This window comes from Zalophus californianus, chromosome 9, assembly GCF_009762305.2.
Source record: "Zalophus californianus isolate mZalCal1 chromosome 9, mZalCal1.pri.v2, whole genome shotgun sequence".
In the NCBI taxonomy this organism is placed as follows: Eukaryota; Metazoa; Chordata; class Mammalia; order Carnivora; family Otariidae; genus Zalophus; species Zalophus californianus.
Window position 1 is genome coordinate 38,791,428 of NC_045603.1, and position 21,394 is coordinate 38,812,821.

The following is a 21,394-nucleotide window of genomic DNA, read 5'->3' on the forward strand; positions in this document are numbered from 1 at the left end:
GAACTCACGACACTGAGATCAAGAGTCACACGCTCTGGACTGAGTCAGCCAGGGGCTCTGTTTCCAAGTCTTTTTATACAGATGTCTTTTTACTGTATCTGTTTTTGTTTACGTATGTGTTTACCCACCAGCAAGCGCCTTGAAGGAAGGTGCTGCCATGCATCCGGCTTCTCCATCGTCTCAACAGTAACTTGCATGGAACAAACCTGTCGCACAGTAGGTATACCCCCAAAATGTTCATGAATGACCCACGATCCTTTTCTTCATGTAGCTTATACATTAACTTTAAAATGAGGAGCAATTTTTATTGGAAAATCAAGGGACTACAGACTTTTATTGAGGGGCCTTAGAAAATGTTATTCATCAGCCCCCTCATGTTATAGCAGAATGCCCACCAATAACATTGCCCAGGGAGAATTCAACTTTTAAAAAAGTTCAATAAATGGGGCACCCAGGGGGCTCAGTCTGTTAAGCCACAGACTCTTGGTTTCAGCTCAGGTCATGATCTCAGGGTGGTGGGATCAAGCCCCACGTCGGGTTCCGAGCTCAGTGTGGAGTCTGCATCAGATTCTTTCACCCTCCTCTGCTGTTCCCTCCCTGCTTGTGCATGCTATCTATCCAATAAACAAAATCTTTAAGAAAAAATTTTAAATAATGTTTAAAAAGTTCAATAAATGGATTTTGTGGAAATATTTAAATTCACCTGAAAGAGGTCTGACCAATAAAACATGACCATAACCAGATTAAAATCATTAGCATATACAAAGAAAGAATGTGTCCATCAGTAGCCAAGTTAGCAGCTTCCTTAGGAAACAAGAGATGGAATGCAAAGGTCCTGGGGAGAGCCATTCTGTTCTGTTCAGTTTGGCAAGACTCTCCTTATTTGTGGGGATGAATGCTCTGGCTCTTTTACCAGAGGCCAATAAACACTGGATTCCTCTAATTAACCCCTATTGTTCATTTTCCATATTTACCAAGTAAACTTCCAGTTATGTTTTCATTCCCATGTAGGTCTGCCTTCTTGGAGAATCCACACTGTTAGGGATGACTTTAACATTCCTGTGTTTCTGACCTTCATATTTTTTCATTATAAATCAATGAGTTATTTGGCGCTTAGACATCAGGCAAGTGGGCTACATTAATGTGGACGCATTGTTGAAAATTAATATGCTCTTTAATTCCTGATAAAAATCAGAGTTCTGAATTGGCAAAGCTGAGGATCAAAGTCTGGCTATGATACATACACCAGGGAATACGTCTCCATCCAGAACTGACCCCGCTTCCCAGTAAGCCCTGGCAGACGGGCGGCTCACTCCTAAGTCGACCTTAGAACAGCCATCCTGCCCTCATGCCATTTGAGAAATATATATACATAGAGCACCTGCTGTATGCCAGACACTAGGATGCAAAGACAGAGAGGGAAGGGGCTACTCAGGTTTCCCAAGTGCTGTGGTTTGACTAGTCCAGTTGTTCTTAGCCCTAAGAATCACTGATTATGACACCCTAAAATTTTGATGAAATCGAAACAAATCTTTCACGGAAAAATGCACAGAAACTGGTCTGTTTGCATTTAGTTTACTTTATAGCATTGAAAAGGAATGCCTTTGACATATAATATAGGATGGGCTCAGGAATCAGACAGCTATGTGCTGAAATATTTGACTTTATCATGTACTAGCTGTGTGACACTGGACAAATTACTTATTGTCTCTATGCCTTGGTTTGCTGATCTGTCAAAGGGAATATTAGTGCTCCCCTGATGGGACAGTTGAGAATTGTTAGACATTATATACGAAGTGACAGCCCAGTCCCTAGTGTGTAGGAAGCAATGACTTACTGCTATTAATGTTATTATGCAAAATATTGTCTTCACTAATTTGAACACCAATAAAATCAAAGGCAACCTTAACTTTATGCAGTAGTAAATTCCAGTGAAAGGATGCTTTTGATTTGAATAAGAAGTTGGGTTATGTCAAAAAAAAAGTTAGGTTATATCACTTGATTTCACTTTTTTTATGGCAATAAACACTGAAAACATTGGCTCATAGAGGTCAAAGAACATACCCCAAGACTAAGTTGAATTCCTGCCTCATCATCACCACTGTAAATTAATGGAATCATCTTTGGTTAGGTATATTGGTGAAGCTTTCTGGGGGTCAAAAACAATGATTAATTCATGTTTTAATTTTAAAGTCATCAAAGCAGAAGCAACTTGCAAAAGAATTCTATGGTGTTTTGGGGTATTGAAAATTTCTGTTTGTAGAGAAATTAATAAGACTTTCTCAGTGGGCTTCAGACCACAGAAGGTCCTTCTCCTCACTGGAAAGCTTACAGTGTTGCCTGCATTCTGTCTTCACTTCCTGAAATGGTGCTGAGCTATGAGTTGGTGGGTTCCTTTTAGCAGTATCCATAATACCCTCTGTAGAATCTTAAATCAAAAGATTTGCTTTAATCTCCTGTTCAGAAATATCTATGATGTAACAAAACCAGGAAGGAACTCCTCTTAATTACATTGTTCTGAGAAATCTTGTCTCTCTCTCTCTTTCTCTCTGTGTCTCTCTCTCTTTAGAGCACGCATACAACTTAAGCATGAAGTTCAATCACATACTTGAAAGATGTATTCTTTGTAAAGTTAGTGGACTAAGTGTAATAGAGAAGAGATTCCTACTCTGATCTCTTTTCTAGTCAAAATTTCTTGAAAAGGCTGAGGTCAGGACCAGGCTGTGATAGAGTTGATGACTTTCACAGCAGTAAACAAGACTCCTTTGAGAATTGCTGGCACAAATCAATTCCTGTTGATGCTGAGGGCAATGAGTCATGACGACGCGTGGAGCGCCTTCAGCAAAGCCGCCCAACCAGGTGTGTTACCGAGCCTGGAGAACCAACGGCTCTGTCCGCACAAAGTTTTCCTTGGCAAAGATATTTTTTCACCATTTGGAACATGACAACAGCTTGTCAAGTTTCCAAAAGGGGAGCAGAAAAATTGGAATAGTGCTTGAGTGGCACCAGTGTGCAAATAAAGAATGATAATAAAGAGCTGGTTGAAATGAGAGGCATCAGCGGCTTCTTCCAGTTGTTTGCCTGTTGAATAAAAGTGGTTTAGGAGCCAGTTTAGTGACCTGTTTCCAGATATTAGAAGAAAGATCAGTGATTATCGAGGGGATCATGGCTTTTGAAGTTGGTATGCCTTCAGTTTTCTTCCTTTGCCCCAAGCAATAAACCATTTCAAATATTTCCAGGGTACATGGCTTCATTAAATTTTCTACAATTTTGGTTCTTTTGCGTGGCACAAAAAAACAGGGATGTTTTAAGGTTGCCCAAGATGTGATGGACAAGTCCAGTTTTGTTAAGGTTTGGCCTTTTAAAGTCAAACCTTTTTCTTATGAAATGATTTATCCAAGTCCAGACATTTGCCTTTAAAAAATCCTTTAAATTCTAGCATATTTTAAACATATAAAAGTATAGAAAATAATATAACAAAGAGCCCAGGTCCTCTCCACCCCTCATTGGGATTTAACAAATGTTAATGATTTGCAATATTTATCTTAGATCTCTTTTATTTTTTATTTTATTTTTTAAAGATTTATTTATTTTAAAGAGGGAGAGAAAGGGGGGGGAGGAAGGGGAAGAGGGAGAGTGAGTTTTAAGCAGACTCCCTGCTGAGCAAGGAGCCTGAGGAAGGGCTCAATCTCACAACCCTGAGACCATGAACTGAGCAGAAACCAAGAGTTTGACGCTTAACGGACAGAGCCACCCAGGCGCCCCAGATCTCTTTTATTTTTTAAAAATGAAACATAAATAAAGCAAATTACAGTTCCTCTATCTTTTCCTTCCATCTGTCCTCAGAAGTCATTAATACGCTAAATTTGGTGTGTTTGTGTTTATATTATACAAGTATGTATTTGTCAAATATATGCATATATTTATTTTTATTGTACATTTTAGAAATTTATATGAATAGTATATGTTACATATCCATTTGAAACTGGGTTTTAATGATGTTTCTGAAATGCTATAAATGTTCTGTTGTACTAATAAACTGTAAATTTATATATTCACTCTCCTGCTAACTACAGGTACATCTCTACTTTGCCACTATGACATTAAGTGCTGCAGTGAAGAACCTTTATGTCCACGTGTCCCTGTGTTCACGTTAGAGTTTCTCTAGGGTAGATACCTGAGAGTATCATCACTGGGTTGTCAGGAAATCACATCTTCAACTCAGCCAGGTAAAAGGGGAAGCAGTGTGTTCCTTTACTCTCAACAACTCTGACACCAAATTTGGGGGGGGGTGTGGCTCTCACACTAACCAGTTCTCCTACTCTCTGAACACAAACCAGATGTCCTGCAATTCAATGATAACACTAACTACCTGGAATTAGTGCAGACTCCACAGGTCAGTGACCCAGTCCCATAAGACTGCAACAGTGAGTAAAGATTACTCTTCTAAGAATTTTGAGTGAACACCAAAGAAGAAAGGGGACATTGACCAGAATAGATCCCATAGTCAAGGGAAGGTTTTGTTTTTGTTTTAAGATTTTATTTATTTATTTATTTGAGAGAGAGAGAAACAGCATGAGAGGGGAGAGGGTCAGAGGGAGAAGCAGGCTCCCTGCTGAGCTGGGAGCCTGATATGGGACTCGATCCCAGAACTCTGGGACTATGACCTGAGCCGAAGGCAGTCGCTTAACCAACTGAGCCCCCCAGGCGCCCAAGGGAAGATTTTTTTTTTTTTTTTGCTTTAAGAGGGTATGATAGTCAGAATAACGGCCCCCAAAGCGTTTCCAGGGCCTAATCCCTAGAACCTGTGAGTATATTAAGTTATAGTAAAGGAGAATTAAGGTTGAAGATGGATTAAGGTTGCTAATCAGCTAACTTTAAAATAGATTATCCTGGAATATGCAGGTACACCCAATCCAACGTATCCTATATATGTTGGATCCTTACAAGTGCAAAAGGGAGGCAGAAGAGAGAATCAAAGGGATTTGTGATAAAGAAAGAAAGATACAGAGAGATACAACATTGCTTATTTTGAAAATGGGGGAAAAGGACCTGGAGCCAAGGAATGTGGGAGGTTCTAAAGGTTGGAAATGGCAAGGAAACAGTTTCTTCCAGAAACCCTCCCAAAAAGAATGGAGCCCTGCCAGTCCCCTCATTTTTGAGGAGTGAGACCCAGGTGGGACATCTACTACAGAACTATACGATGATAAAGTTGTGTTGTTTAAGACGCTAGGTCTGTGAAAATTTGTTAGGGCAGTACATAGAAAACTAATAAATGAACTAGAGTTCATTTGTATGTTGAAGGGAATGATTTAATAGAGGAGGAGGAATTGATTATGCACAAGAGGAGAGTATAGTGGCAGGAGCAAACCCCTGAAAAGGGAAAGACACAGATGGCAGAACTGCTTTTGAACTCCATCTTAAGTAAGAAGGCAGAGGGCGCCTGGGTGGCTCAGTCGTTAAGCATCTGCCTTCGGCTCAGGTCATGATCCCAGGGTCTTGGGATCGAGTCCCACATTAGGCTCCCTGCTCTGCAGGAAGCCTGCTTCTCCCTCTCCCGCTCCCCCTGCTTGTGTTCCTGCTCTTGCTATGTCTCTCTCTGTCAAAAAAAAAAAAGTTAGAAGGCAGAGAGTACATCCGGACATAGGAAAGTGGGTAGAGCAGTCTTAGGAATACGAGGAGGTCGGGTGGCTCAGTTGGTTAAGCAGTTGCCTTCGGCTTGGGCCATGATCCCAGGGTCCTGGTATCGAGCCCCACATCGGGCTCCATGCTCAGCGGAAAGCCTGCTTCTCCCTCTCCCACTCCCCCTGCTTGTGTTCCTTCTCTCGCTGTCTCTCTCTGTCAAATAAATAAATAAAATCTTTAGGGCGCCTGGGTGGCTCAGTTGGTTAAGCAACTGCCTTCGGCTCAGGTCATGATCCTGGAGTCCCGGGATCGAGTCCCCCATCGGGCTCCCTGCTCAGCGGGGAGTCTGCTTCTCCCTCTGACCTTCCCCCCCCCTCATGTGCTTTCTCTCTCTCAAATAAATAAATAAAATCTAAAAAAAAAAAAAAAGGAATACGAGGAGGTCCACTCTGATCAGTCCTACTTTAGTCAATGAAACAGGAAAGCAAGAAGTTCGTCAACTGAGAGCAACGGTGGGAGGAGGAGTACTGGAGGTTTAAGGCACTGACGTGAACGAGTCATTTTGGAGCACAGAAGAGCAAGCTTACAAGGACTGCAGAATTGCTAGACAGTAGGGACTGTCCAGTTGAAACTATGGTCATACAGCTAAAGTAGGGTTAGAAGGCATGCCCTACTGTTTTCATTAATCTTGTTTAGCTGAGCAGGTGCAGACACAGAGGAGGCTAATAACAATCAACTTTAGAATCTAAGCTGAGTAAGGAAGTTAGGACATGAAAAAATAGATAATGAAAAATTGGTGGATCAATAGAACAAAAAATGGTTTGGGGGGGGGTACCGGAGTAAGCGTGGTAGAGGAGTAGGAGGTAGTGGTTGGGAAATGGGATGTTTAAACTGGGAATCTGGAGGTGCACTGCTGGTGATGACCAAGTCAAGGTACTAACTGTGGAGATGTCTGACCAAAGAGGAATACAGAGGAAAAGATTATTGGAGGTAAAGTCAAGTATCTGAGATGCTAAGAGATTGGATAGATTATCTTTGCATGTTATCACTAAGAAGTGACATAAATAGAAAAAGACAGCCAGGAGCTAAGATCCTCAGTGATTCAGAGTGGCTGGGAAGTTGGCTAGTGACCACAACAAAGAGGTTGCCCCTTCTAGAGGGTGGCAAGTCTAGTCAAAACAGAAGCTCTTTCCTTCTGGGTTATATTTCATAATACAAGCTATAAAATTATAAATGCCGAGTATATTATTTTCTTTTTTGATGGGAATAGTATGAAATAGAGTTTATCAGAGTTCCTGTGTGTATGGTACCTTCATCTATATATTTGTACTGCAAATAGAGGATACATCTGTGTGTAAAGTCACCTATTCTGTGCATCAGTAATAATAAAATCAATAATAAAAATGCAGACAAAATGGTATATAGAAATACATCAGAGTAAAATAATGAATAATTTAGGTTATCTTTCTGGATTTTGCAATGTTTATGGCATTTTCCAATTTGTTAACTCAATTTTTAAAGCTGTCTTATTCTAAATATTTATTTTCTTATACATTCTTTTTCTTAAAGAAGGTTCTTAAGTTATACAAGCCTCAGATACCACAAAACCTAGGTCTTTCCTGGATAAGCCACAAATGTGGCCTAAGATTACCAGCAGTCAACTGAAAAAGGGAAAACTTACAAGCTATATAACACGTAGTTTTACTATGGTTAAAAAAACCCACAAAACCAGTAACAGAAGGAATATGCAGCTATTCTTTTTTTTTTCTTCCACAGACTGGGATTTTAATGTGCATTTGGTTATGTAAACTGGTTTTTGCATTTTAATTGGATAAACCTTACTCCATATCTTTATTTGTTTGTCTGTTTTTTACTACTCCATATCTTTAAATATCTATTTATAATATTGATTTTCATGCTTTTTTGACTCTGCCTACCATACAGGATGAACTTCACATGCTGACAGTGGGGGCCCCCAACCACCCCCCCACAGCTGAGACCAGTAGGTCACCAAACAACACTCACCTTCACATGAGGGCTTTTCTCTAATGTTTTCTTTTTTAAAAAATCCCAATAGCCCACTAACTCGATCACGGCCCATTAAGGGGTCATGATTGCCGTGTGAGAGGCTCTGTTTGATACCATCCTTTTATTTTATTTTATTTTTATTTATTGAAGTATAGTTGGAACATAATGTTATGTTAGTTTCAGGTGTACAGTGTCGTGATTCACCAACTCTGTTTATTGTACTGTGCTCACTGTAAGTGTAGCTACAGTCTATCGCTGTACGATGATGCTCTTACAAAACCATGTAACTATTTTTAATATTAATGTCAGGCATTTTTCCTAGTTTTTATTATAATAGGAACATTATGTAATATTAACATGCCACATCTTTATACACAGACTACAGAAAATACATCTCATTGACTTCTTTCTTTCTTTCTTTTTTAAAGATTTTATTTATTTGACAGAGAGATAGAGAGCACAAGTAGGCAGAGAGGCAGGCAGAGGGAGAGGGAGAAGCAGGCTTCCTGCTGAGCAGGGAGCCCGATGCGGAGCTCGATCCCAGGACTCTGGGACCATGACCTGAGCCAAAGGCAGCCGCTTAACCAACTGAGCCACCCAGGCACCCTCATTGACTTCTTTCTAATAGTGTCAATTCAATAGGGACTTAGGATGTAATTCAATAAGGAGATGTAGAGGTCTCCACTTATCTGTCCTCATCACAGATTAGATTTCAAAGTATCTGGAAATCTGCAAAATGGATAGATTAGGCTTCCTGTTAAACATAACAGACAGAATACACATGTTTACCTCTATTCCCTCAAGTAATTTTACTAAAACAAAAATAAAGTAATAAACCAGTCACAACAAAGAGGATGGAAGATGAGAACAAAATGTTGGAAGATGGAAGATGGGAAACAGACATTAGCAGAGCAGGGAAAGGTGACTTCCAACCACCTGCAAGAGACAAAGCTGACAAGAAGTAATCCTTTTTGTCCGGAAGAAAGCTCAGAAATTGGAGGCAGAAGCACGTACTTCCAAAAACAGAAGAAGGTGGTGAAAACAGAAGAATTAGTTGAAAATCTGTGTGAGGAACAGTTAGATTCTCAAGTCCCTTCTCTAAGGCCCAGGAGCAAGGAGGCTGTCTCTCCTGATACTGCCAGAGAACCGGAAGTTCACACTCTGTGGTTGTTGAATCACGAATGTACTGAACTTGCGTACACCAGGAATATTGAGCATAGGTATGGGGTAAAACCTGCATATTGAGTAATGAGACTTCCCAAGTCTTCTTTCCCTACTTGGCACCTGAAAAGGTTGCCAACTGGCAATACAGGCAGAAACAAAATTTCTCTCAGGGAAACTCTTCTGGACAAGAGAAAAGTCCCATAGATGCTGACATTTGACACATGCCTCCACAAAATGCCTGGGTCCAAACATCAGCCTCCTAAATGAGGACCATTAGTCCACAAGCTCTGCCTTTTCACAAAAGAGCATCCAGGCAGCTTTTCAGCACTACGGTCTTAAATATGAATGAATGGCAGACGGAGGAAGAAATCCTCTAACTCAAAAGATGAAGACTAAAGCAATCAAAAAGAAAAAAAGGAACATATAGATAAGAGACAGAGTGCAGGACCAGCAGAATAAAAGTTAAAAAAAATTTCCTTAGGGAGAGAAAAGATGGTGAATCTACACAAGAACAGGATGATATGGAAAAAGAACACTTCAAGAATAAGAAACAAATCTTACCAAAAAAATGGTGGCAGAAATAGAAAATTTGATAGAAAAGTTGGCATATAAGATGAAGAAAATTTGGGGACACCTCGGTGGCTCAGTCAGTTAAGTGGCTGCCTTCAGCTCAGGTCATGGTCCCAGGGTCCTGGAATCAAGCCCCACATCCGGCTCCCTGCTCAGTGGAGAGCCTGTTTCTCCCTCTCCCTCTGCCTGCCACTCTGCCTACTTGAGCTCTCTCTCTTTCTCTCTGTCAAATAAATGAATAAAATCTTAAAAAAAAAAGATGAAGAAAATTTCACTGAAAGTAGAAAAACATGTCAAAGAGATGGAAACTAGGAGAGAAAAGATTAAACACTGGAGAATGTTTAGAAGTCCAACATTTATTTAACAGAAGTTCTAGAGAGAACAGAGAAAATTGAAGAGAAGAATTACCAAAGGTATAGGATAAAGAAGTTTCCCAGCTAAAGGGCAGATGGCCAACTGAAAGGGCCCACTGAGTGCCAATATAATAATGAAAAAAGGCTAAATCAGGGTAAATCCAAGATATTCCAGAAGATCTGGGGAAGACATTCCAGAAACTTCCAGAGAGAAAATACAAAGGAATCAGAATGCCATTGGTCTTCTCAGCATCAACTATGGAAACTAGAAGACAATATAGTGAACTTTTTTTTTCTTTTTTGTTAAGAGAGAGAGAAAGACAGAGTGTGTGTGTGGCGGCGGCGGGGGCAGAGGGAGAGGGAGAGAATCTAGTGCAGACTCCCTGCTGAACATGGAGCCCCTCACAGGACTCCATCTTACAACCCTGAGATCATGACCTGAGACAAAATCAAGAGTTGGATGTCCAACCAATTGAGCCACCAGGTACCACACGACACCTTTAACATTATGAAGGAAAGTGATTTCTAACCTAGAGTTCCATGCCCCACCAAACTGTTGAGTGTGAAGATAAATTAAAAATGTTTTCCAACACACAAGGTCTTCAAGAATATGAAATCCTATCTCCAGAATAAACTGAAGATGTACTCCACTGAAATGATGGGGGTAGAAAGGAAAGAGGACAATATGGGATTCAGGAAACAAGAGGTTTGCATAGGAAATGATTCCCAGGATATTAGGGAAACATAATCCTAGGATGACCACAGAGCCATGAGTCTTAAAATCAACCCAGATCACACCCGGGGATGGAGGACTCCAAGAGAGATATCTCCAAGAAAAAGAAATAGAACTGATAGGTTACATGATATGATTAATTACACTGGGAGGAGGAAAGTTTGGGTTCCAATTTGTGACTGCTATATGGAATATGATGAAATGATTTTAAAAATCGCAAGTTTTACCTGTGGAAGAAAAGTAAATAATTGTGTAAAAAGACAAAAGTTGTAAAAATGCAATCATAGTACACTGCATGGCTCAGCTGTGAACAATATTTGCATAGTCTTAACACAACAAACATTAAATGTTTATTTAATAAAATTGTAATATAAATACAGCAGCAGTTTAGGAACAAGAAAAGTATATGTGTAGTTAGTATAAGAGAGCTACATTTTCTTTTTCTCTATTAGAAAGTCAAAAAAGTATGTCTAAAAATGAAGAAATCAAGAAGGTGCTAAGGCTATTAAAATTAATATGGTGATTTATAGTAGCAGAAATAGATATAAAAATTTAAAATTTTGGGTAGGGTTTTGGGAGTGGGAAGGCTAGGCAGGGGATTATTGTCTTTTGTAATAATCCTTGCAGAACTAAAGTATTTACCTTCTAAAACTATGTACATGTATTATTTTGATTTTAGAGGGTGAATTGCGTATGTTCCAGAAATATTTGCATTGAAGGCACAATAGCTATTCCTCAATATCCTATTAATTATTTCAACACATGCAAATCGGCTATTTCGCATCATAGCTAATCCACTGCCTCGAAAACACGAAGACTTATTTAGAATGAGTTTCATTCAGATATATTACAATGAATCTCTTTGTTAGCATCATCATATTTCCCTTTATTATTTAAGGGCAAGTGTATCACCGAAATTAGTTATTTTAGGGCTAGCTCAGTTCTCAACTGGGGAAGATTTTTCCCTCCAGGGAACATGTGGTAAAGTCACAACTGGGGGTTGGGGGCAACTACTGATATCTAGTGGCTACAAGCCAAGGATGCTAAGCATCCTACAATGGACAGGACAAACCCCCAAGAATTACCAAGTCCCCAATGTCAACAGTGCCATGGTTGAGAAACAATGCTCTGAGTCTTTGAGGATTATTTCATCAGAATGCTAAACATAAAGATTGATGATACGCAAACATTTTGTAATTTAGGACTGACTCAGCTAAATATCTTGGTGCAGTGCTGGAAGCAGTCTGGCTGTGAAATACATCTTTGGAAATGAGAATGGTAAGGCAAAGACAAAAGGTATAATAAATGATAACAATAATAATACACAGTGCTTTGTACCTCAATAATCTCTTTCATCCATAGTTCCTAGGGCATTTATAGACTAATAATAACTACTCTGGTTCTCATATACTACCTTTTATCCAAGGATCTCAGGCATCTTCACAACACTCTCACAATGTAGGAAGTATCATTATCCCCATTTTATATGTAAGTAAACAGAGGCCCCAAAGTTAAGCAACTTGCCCAAAGCCACAGGAGTCAGTAGTAGCCAATTCCTGAGTCAGAGCCTATGAATACTGAGAACTGGTCCAAAAGTGCAGTGATAAATTTGTGACGTAAGCGTTATTCTAGTTCATTCTGTCTATAATTTTCAAATTAATATTGTATATTCAGTACCTTTACTGTTTGGCCTGCCTTCTCTCCCTCCACACCCCTCCCCAACTTCTTAGAGACCAAAAACTGTTTGATATCCTATTAATAAAAGGATTATTTACTGAGTGTCTTCCTTGAACCAAGCACACAGTGTCAATTCTTAGGATAGCTTAAAAATATATGCTGTTGTTGCTGATTTGGTAGTAAAGAAAGCTGAGTTTCAGAGAATTTAAACACCCGGGAGATCTCGCAGCTACTTAAGAACTTGGATTCAGGCACACTGTATCCGCTTTCTACTGTACCCCGCAGCCCCTCCAGGTGAAAATCCTTTGGTAAGTTACAAAGCATTAATGTGAGTCTATTTAATGCCTAACCCTCCTACTACCCCCTTAAAACTCAGAAAACAAAACACTCTAGTGAGTCTGTAATTGAGGAATTTCAGGTGGCACACCCAGGATGGTACCAGCTAGGCTCAGCCTTTGAAACCAGTTCCCAAGGAAGGCCTTTAATTTTCTAAGGATTTTTCCAGAGCTCCCTCCCTGCTACCCACGCGTTCACCCCAACAGCCAGACCCAAGACAGGAACTGTGTGACTTTCCCTCCGAGAAATAAATAGCATGTGAATCACTTTCTCCCAATCTCATTCTTGTGGCAGGCACACACTGACTGCTCACCCACCATGTGCCACCTGGGCAAAACAGGAATACTAAGTAGGTAGAAAGATTATGTTAGGTAAGAGTGTGACTCAGGGCTCGCCTACTTTTTTTTTTTTTTTAACAAAGTGGTGACCTGGCAATTGTAGCCTGTGACCGTGATGTGCCCCGGCACCACTTGTAATATAGCGAGGTTTGTCTCCTCAGGTGCATGATGGTGGCAGTTCACCCAGCCCTGATCCAGAAATGTTAGATGACTTGCATCTGAGGATAAGATATACCCTTATGACACGTTTAAGGATGGAAAAAGAGAGTCAATCACCGCCCCACGTCGCATCAAATCAGCATCAACACAGCTTTGGTGTCTTGGTAGGGAACTTTACTGCTAAATTCACTCTGTAAAGAAGAGGTGTAGAGACAGGGTTAAAAGGACAATTCCAAATAGGGTTGGGATGCCAATGCAATACACTGTCAAAATGAGTTTTTAGTTTTCTCTTGCAAGCCTAAAATAGTAGTAAACCCTTGATAGTTCACTGATAAGTTAAGCCCCTCCTTCTTTCAGCCCACCCTTTCACCCAGAAACCACAGGCTTTTCTCAGAAGCTTCTGGGTTTGGTTCGGTTTTTTTTCTTCAGCTCTTCTGTCTGCCACCCTAGTACATCTGAAAAGGGGGCAGCGACCAGGAAAAGTGACGCGCGAGCGTTTTCCCATCCTGGCCAGTCAGGTCTGAATCATCACAACTTCATTGCATTTTCCCCCTCGGCCAGCAGCATTCGAGATTTTCCCTCGAAGAGTATGTCTTGTACTTAGAAGGAAGAGTGGTGGAGACGAAGAGGCGGAGAACAGGAGCGGGGTGAAGGGCGTGGAGGGCTGCCCCGCTCGGGGTCAGAGTTGCCGCGGGTCCCGCCGCTGTGGGGCCGCGAGCCCAGGAAAGTGCGGTGGGACTGGCGCGCGCGGGACGGGCTGCAGCGGCGGGCTGGACCAGGCGGCGCGCACCTGAGAGCCGGGGGCGGGGCGTCGGCGGGCACGACCCTCCCCCCCCACGGCGCGCCGCGCCCCTCGCTCGCCGTCTCGGCCCTTTCCGCCCGCGCTTCGGCGCCGCTCGGCTCCCCTCCCGCCCCTCGCTCCCTCCCTCTCTCTCTCCCTCCTGGCCCGGCGGAGCCTTGAGCTCCGGCCGCGAGTTGGCTGCGGCTCTTTCCGCGCCGCCGCGTGGGTTCACCTGGGCGCCGACTCCCAGACCCGCGCCTGGCCCTCCAGGACACCTCTCAGGTAAGGGGCTGCTCCGGCCGCCCGCGCTCGACCCGCGCACCCGTCTTCCCGACGCGGCTGCACAGCTGGTGTCTGTACGCGTCCCGCCTCTTCAGCGAGCCGCCTGGGGGCTTCGCGCCTCACCCAGGAATGAAGGTGTTGGTGGCGGGGACCTTGGGCCGACGGGGGCCGGAGCGAGGGGCAGGACATGCGACGGGCCGACAGGTGGCGGGGTCTGGCCCTGGTCCCCCGACCGCCGCAGGCGCAGACCCCGGTGGGGATGGGGCGGGCGGGCCGGGGGGTGGGGACAAGCCCTTTTCTCCTCCCCTCGAGGGGCGGCGATCGTCCAGGCCCGCCGTGTAGGTGCGACGGAGAAACTTTGCAGGGTGGGGACTCAGCAGCCACTTGCCGGCGGGGCCTGGTCAGCACGCTCTGCGGGGGCGGGGGGCTCCGGGGCGGGCCGCGGGGCAGACCCTCCGGCCGGGCGAGGACCTTAACGCTTCCCTTCTCCGCCCCCTTTTGTGTTTCGCCTCAGAGCTGCCGGCCGCCGGGGGAGTCCGGGCCGCCCCCGCGCCCCGGGGGTCGTTCCCTCGCATCCTCCCGGCCTCGGGAAGGCAGAGGCGGCGGCGGCTGGAGCCGGGCGGGGCGGCCTGAGGTGAGAGCCCGGCCGGTCCCGCTGGGAATATGGCGACCGGTGGCTACCGGACCAGCAGCGGCAGCAGCGGCAGCACCACAGACTTCCTGGAGGAGTGGAAGGCGAAGCGCGAGAAGATGCGTGCGAAGCAGAACCCCCCGGGCCCGGCCGCTCCGAGCGGGGGCGGCAGCGACGCGACCGGGAAGCCCCCAGCGGGAGCTCTGGGCACCGCCGCCGCCGCCGCCGCCGCCGCCGCCGCGGCCAACGAGCTCAACAACAACCTCCCGGGCGGCGCGGCCGCACCTGCCGCCCCCGGCTCTGGGGGCGTGAACTGCGCCGTGGGCCCAGCGGCGCTGCCCCGGTCCGCCCCCGGCCCCCGGCGGCCCGAAGACGAGCCGCCCCCCACGGCCGCCGCCGCGGTCTCCGCCTCGGGGGCACCGCCGGCCCGGGGCGACGAGGAGGAGCGCGACGGCGCCCCGGAGAAGGGCAAGAGTGCGGGCCCCAGTGCCAGGAAAGGCAAGGGGCAAATCGAGAAGAGAAAGCTGCGGGAGAAGCGTCGCTCCACCGGCGTGGTCAACATCCCCACGGCGGAGGTGAGCGGGCGGGGGCCGCGGCGGGGAGCTCCCCCGTCCTCCCGGCAGCAGAGTTTCCCCGCGCTAGGCAGTACTTATCCTTTCGCCGAGTTAGGCAGGCGCAGAGGGTGATGGAGTTTTACTCTGAACAAATGCTTCCCGGGAAGTTCCCCAAACCCAAAGTAGGACACGTGCTTTTCAGGCTTCCTGGCTAAAGTCTCAGATTCAGGATCCTTCTTTAGAGGACAGTTGGTGGCTCCAAAACTTGCCCACCTAGGGCTGTTTTTGCTTAATCAGTTAGAAAAATTGATTAATGGTGATGACGACATACTAAGTTTAGTTTCCCACGTGTCTATCTGAAGTTACTGGATTGTTGGTCTCTTTTCTCTTGATAGTGTTTAATAGCACCTGTAAAGAAACGAGGCCTTAGCACTGTGCAACACAGCTTTATTTTTCAGTGGATCCAAGATGAGTATATCTAAATTAGTATATCACTTCCGTCTATAAACCAGCTTTTGGGAACAGCGCTCCCCAACACACACACACACACACACACACACACACACACACACACACACACACACACACACACACAGCGCTCCCCAACACACACACACACACGCTCCCCAACACACACACACACACACACACACACACACACACACACACACACACACACACACAGCGCTCCCCAACACACACACACACACAGCTTTTGGGAACAGCGCTCCCCAACACACACACACACACAGCGCTCCCCAACACACACACACACACACACACACACACACACACACACACAGCGCTCCCCAACACACACACACACACACACAGCTTTTGGGAACAGCGCTCCCCAACACACACACACACACACACACACAGCGCTCCCCAACACACACACACACACACACACACACAGCTTTTGGGAACAGCGCTCCCCAACACACACACACACACACACACCCCTTACACTTTATTCTGAGTGATATTAGGACAATAGGAACGTTGTAGTAATCCACAATTCTTTTTAAGACCATCTTTCCTTGTATTTAAGTATTTGGCTCTGTATATTTTGGAAAACAGTTGTGGTAGGGTTTTTGTTTTTGTTTTGTATTTTTGAGAGGTTTCAACATTCCTGCAGGCAGCAGCATCTTCTTATTAGAGTGAGTGGTGAAACATTTTTCCTTAATGTGTAACCGCACCTATCTCTACCCTCAAAAAAAAAAAATCCTAAACAATTTTGGTTACTTTAATAGAAGTGCACTCGTTTTGGGAAGTGATTGCACAACCTTGTTTCACCCAAAGTAGTTGCATCTTTTTCTCATTGGCTCTTTAGGTTTTATTTTTTTATTTTTTAAGTTTTTTTACTGGTGGCTTTCTAATTTATTCAACTTTGATAACCAGTAAATACTTAATAAGAATGTGCTAACTTTAATTGTGGTTCAAGTAAAAGCATTCACCGTAAGTTAGGGTGTGTGTCAAACATACCCCACTTTTTAAGTGTTAATACGTTTTCCATACCTGGAAAATTACGGTTTGTCTTTGAAGGATATATATTTTTATATGCATGTTTCAGACAGATTTTTATCAGCCAGCAAAACTGTCCTCTGTGGTTTGCTACTTGCACAAAGGATCTGTTATTCATTAAATTGCTTTAAAAGGAATTCATGAGAGTGGTAATCAAATTTCTAGGTTTTTTTTTTTTTTAGTTAAAAATATGAAGTTTAAGGGGAAACTAGAGACAAGGCTTTGGAAAAGCTACATTCCTCAACTTTATTTTTAAAAGTTGCTGATGGTCCAAATAAAAGAATTAGTCATTTTCAGTCTTTTCCTCATTGTTCATCTGACAGGGGTCTTATTTTGGGAAATATCTTGGCAGATGTTAAACTTCATTTTTTGTCTGGCTGCTTGTGCTAGAATTGGTACTTCTCAAGTACCTTCTTTGTTTTTGTTTTTAACAAGGGTAATGTTTACTGGGGGAAATAAGTGTGGTATATCTTACGAGGTCCTAAGAAACATCCTTTGTTAATACTCCTGCTTTGGGTTAGGGAACATAGTGCTGAGAATGTAGATGACTCCCCACTACAATTGAGTCTAATACTCTGGAATGTTTTTCGTTTGGGTGTTGGCAAGTCCTAAATTTAATCTTCCTTAAAAACAAACAACCCAGGGTACCATTTTTTTGTCTGTGGAATTTGAACCTTTTTTATTGAATAGGGAATTGAGGACTGCTTTCTTTTCGTGGTAACTATGGCTCTATCTGTTGCTGTAGGACGCAACAAAACATGGTAATGTTTTACCGCAGTATCTAATTAGCAGGCATGCTTCTTGAGGGCCTCCTCCTCATATTTTCATAAAAACAACTTAAGTCGTTCAGATTATTTTAATAGTGGTAAATATATGACACAAAACTTTAAAGGTGGGCCATCTTTATATCTTTAGGTTGTTGTACGTTGTTTTTTTAGAATTGTGTGCCATTCATTTCACTTAGTAGTTACAGCATTGAGAATATCAGTTGCTGTGGAGTTTCTTGTGTAATATAACTTAGTGCTCCTGGTTTAAGAAGTCATAATATTTTACAAAATTTTCAGGTTTGCAAATATAAAAACAGAAAATCACCAATCTGTCAATATTCAAGAGTGGACTTGTGTTATTATTTAATGTTGAGAAAGCCTCTTATTTTCAGGCAATATTCTCAACCGAGTTTATATTAGAAGAGTAACATGACACATCAGTGTGACTTTCATTAACTTATTTTACTAATTACAGAGTAATATAAAATTGTTGTAAAGATACCTGACAACAGCTAAAGATACCACAAACAACCAGAAGATAGTTTTAGTGAGGAAGCAAGTCAAAAACTAAAAGTGGTAGATGGGGATGTGAAGCTGGGGGGGTTACTGCTTCTGATAACTGTCATAAAAAGTGCAAATATTCAGTTGTCGTTAGTGAGACAAACTTTAGTTCTCATTTACTGAGGTAAAGATTTTTTTTAAAATGTTTCTTTTTCTAAATTCTTATATTTTTTTGGGCAGTAGCCCAAATTGGATAATTTGGATGTAATATACCTCCTGCCAATAATTTTGGTATATGTTTATTAGATCTGTCAGATGTTTATTACATGTCTGTGTTCAAGGCACTGTTGTAAGTGCTGTGGAAAAAACAAGAAGAGTAAGGCAGTGTATATTCTCAAGGAGCAGAACTGTAATCCAGGAGGAAGGATAAGGCATAATTATATGAAAAAATTTAAGTACTGAGTTAACAATTGAAAAGCCATCTTAACACAGCAAATTGTTTATTAGAAATATTTTGTGTTCAGGGGCACCTCACTGACTCAGTTGGTGGAGCGTGCAACCCTTAATCTCGGGGTTGTGAGTTCAGGCCCCACGTTGGGTGTGGAGATTACTTTAAAAATCTTAAAAAAAAAAAAATATATATATATATATATATATATATATATAGTTTGTGTTAGAGGAAAGAGATGATTGGGCTGTGAGAAGCTAGTGAGGGTGAGGGTCTTGAGCTGAGACTTACATTTCTGTAGCTATATACTTATACATATATTCACACATATATGTATATATACCTGTTTGTATAATATTTTAAATATCAGAGTGCAGTGGTTCTTAATTGTGGTAGCTAATTAAAATCATGTGAGGATCTTAAAAAAACTCCCCATGGAGAATACTTCCCCTCTCCCTCCCTGACCCCCTTTTGATTTAATGGGCCTGGGATGGATCCCAGGCATTAATATTTTGATAAACTTCGCATGTGATTCTGCTGTGAGTCAGGGTTAAGAACTATTGGGCTGCAGTCTGGGGATACAGAAATGAATAGGACACAGGCTTGTCCACAGGGCCTCTCAAGTAATATAGGGAACTGTGGTAAAGTACAGTGTTAAGTACAGCCTATTTCCTGAGTGGGGGACAGTTGAGGAAGGATTCCTAGGCAGTGTCACTCCTGTTTTCATAGTGCTTATGAAGTTACTGCCATTTAATAGGTTTGCAGAAGAGTTAACAGATCTGATTACCCTAGAAAATATAATAATCCAATAGGTCGAGGTCAAATGGCACTGAAGTTTTGATTTAAATATAAAGGTAATATATGTCGAAACCTACTGTTTTCGCAGTGGTTGGCTAGAGTGCTTTATGTGTTGTTTTAATTAATGCTCACAGCAATCCCTTGTGGTAGTTATAGTTTCTCTTTTTATCCTCATTTCCAGAAGAGAAAATGGAAGCTTGGAGAATTTAAATGACTCAGGATCACATGGAAAGTGAATAAGTGGTAGAGCAATATTTTAAATGTTTTTGTGGGTTTTTTTGTGCATCTTGGGAAAAGTGTTTTTAAGAATTAACCTACTCTAGAGGCACCTGGCTGGCTCCGTTGGTAAATTGTGCAATTCTTAATCTTGGGGTCATGAATTCAAGCCCTGTATTAAGTGTGAAGCCGACTTAAAATAAAATTTAAAAAAAAATTAAAAAAAGAATTAACCTGCTTTGCATTATTTAGCTTATTGCCTTATAACTTTGTTTTTTTTCTATAACTTTATATTAGAGGTTATCTTAATTTAAACATCTGAATGGGGAAAACAGTAAAAGGAACTGAATAGAAATTAGAGTCAAATTTGTAGGCTCAGAGATTGCTTCTGACTCTCTGATTTATACTTTGCTTGGCAAAATTTTGAACACCAGGCCACCCGCAAAATCTGTTTTTGGCTAGAAGTCAGAAAATGTGAATCTTTGTTTTTACTTAAGTGATAAGTCGTTTTTCTGTCAAGATGGGGCTAAACACCTACCCTGTAGTTTGAAGGAGCATATGATATATAGAAAGCACTTTTAAGTGAGCACAATTTTAAGTCATAATTATTCAGCATATTTATTGAACATTATGTAAGATAAATTCTACTTAGTAAACCATGTAAATCCAGGTAGATTAAGAAATTCCTTTCAGTATGCCCAGTAGGTTCCAGACTGTCTACCTTTCTATGTGATGAGTCAGAAGAGGAACTAATAGTGACTCTGGGTTGGGGAAGATTGAACTTGTGAATAGGGTAGATATAGCATAAACAAGCTCAACTTTCCTAAATGTTGGTAAAGTAAATTAAAATTTTAATATTATCAGGATTTGTAATGAGTGGTCTAAGCTGGGATGCCTTTTTCTGTAAAAATAATTATGTAATTAAAGTAGATGACATGGTGTGCATATTAAGTGCTAGGCACTGTTCTAAGCACTTCACATGTATTGGTGCCTTTAATTCTCACCACAACCCTATGGGAAGATGGGGGAGAGCAAGTAAGTTACTTACTTGCCTCAGGTCACATATGTGGTATGAAGCACAGTAGAGATAAAGCCTTTAAAGCCTGGTGCTTAATAACCAACCATCTTACTATATTTCAGTGTATTATATACTATATACCTAGTTAAGAAAGATTATTTTAGTAGTAAACTAGAAGGTGCTAACATATGACTATAGAATTTGAAAATAGCCCTATAATAAAAGGCAGATAAAGTGGAACTTTATTAGAAAAACTTGAGAGGAAATACATAGTGACATTAAAATTCTTATTTAAAATCACTATCAAGGGGCACCTGGGTGGCTGAGTCGGTTAAGTGTCTGCCTTGGGCTCAGGTCATGATCCATGTCCCTCTCCTCCCTGCTTGTGCTGTTGCTGTCTGTCTCTCTCAAATGAATAAATAAAAAATCTTAAAAAATAAAATAAAATCACTATCAAGCTAGTGGCTTTGTTTATGCTCTTTATTATTTCTACATTGCTTTTTAGCACCTGTAATATAGGCCAGAAAGTAATTATGCTGTTTAATAGAAAGGCTAAAATATGTCTTAGAAGTTTAAAATGATTGGCAAATATTGAGGGTTTGAAATTTTCTGAGTGCTTTTTTCTTTTTAAAAAGTGAGATATAGGGGCACCTGGGTGGCTCAGTCGTTAAGCATCTGCCTTCGGCTCAGGTCATGATCCCAGGGTCCTGGATCTAGCCCCGCATCGGGCTCCCTGCTCAGCGGGAAGCCTGCTTCTCCCTCTCCCACTCCCCCTGCTTGTGTTCCCTCTTTCGCTGTGTCTCTCTCTGTCAAATAAATAAATGAAATCTTTTAAAAAATAAATAAAAAGTGAGATATAATTCATAGATCATAAAATTAATCCTTTAA

General features: G+C 42.2%; 1 protein-coding gene across 2 annotated transcripts in view; it reads left to right on the top strand.

Annotated features, from left to right (window-relative positions):
- The first annotated feature begins 13,147 nt into the window (after positions 1-13,147).
- Positions 13,148-21,394, top strand: part of PAWR (pro-apoptotic WT1 regulator) — a 109,233-nt gene continuing 100,986 nt past the window's right edge. The window contains exons 1-2 of one of the 2 annotated variants that reach the window (XM_027593843.2): positions 13,148-14,046; positions 14,561-15,252. In XM_027593843.2, coding sequence (XP_027449644.1) covers positions 14,710-15,252 — 543 coding nt within the window. In that variant the 5' untranslated portion in view covers positions 13,148-14,046; positions 14,561-14,709. Of the gene's footprint in view, positions 14,047-14,558; positions 15,253-21,394 lie in introns of those variants that run through there. The other variant, XM_027593844.2, reaches the window with a different exon arrangement.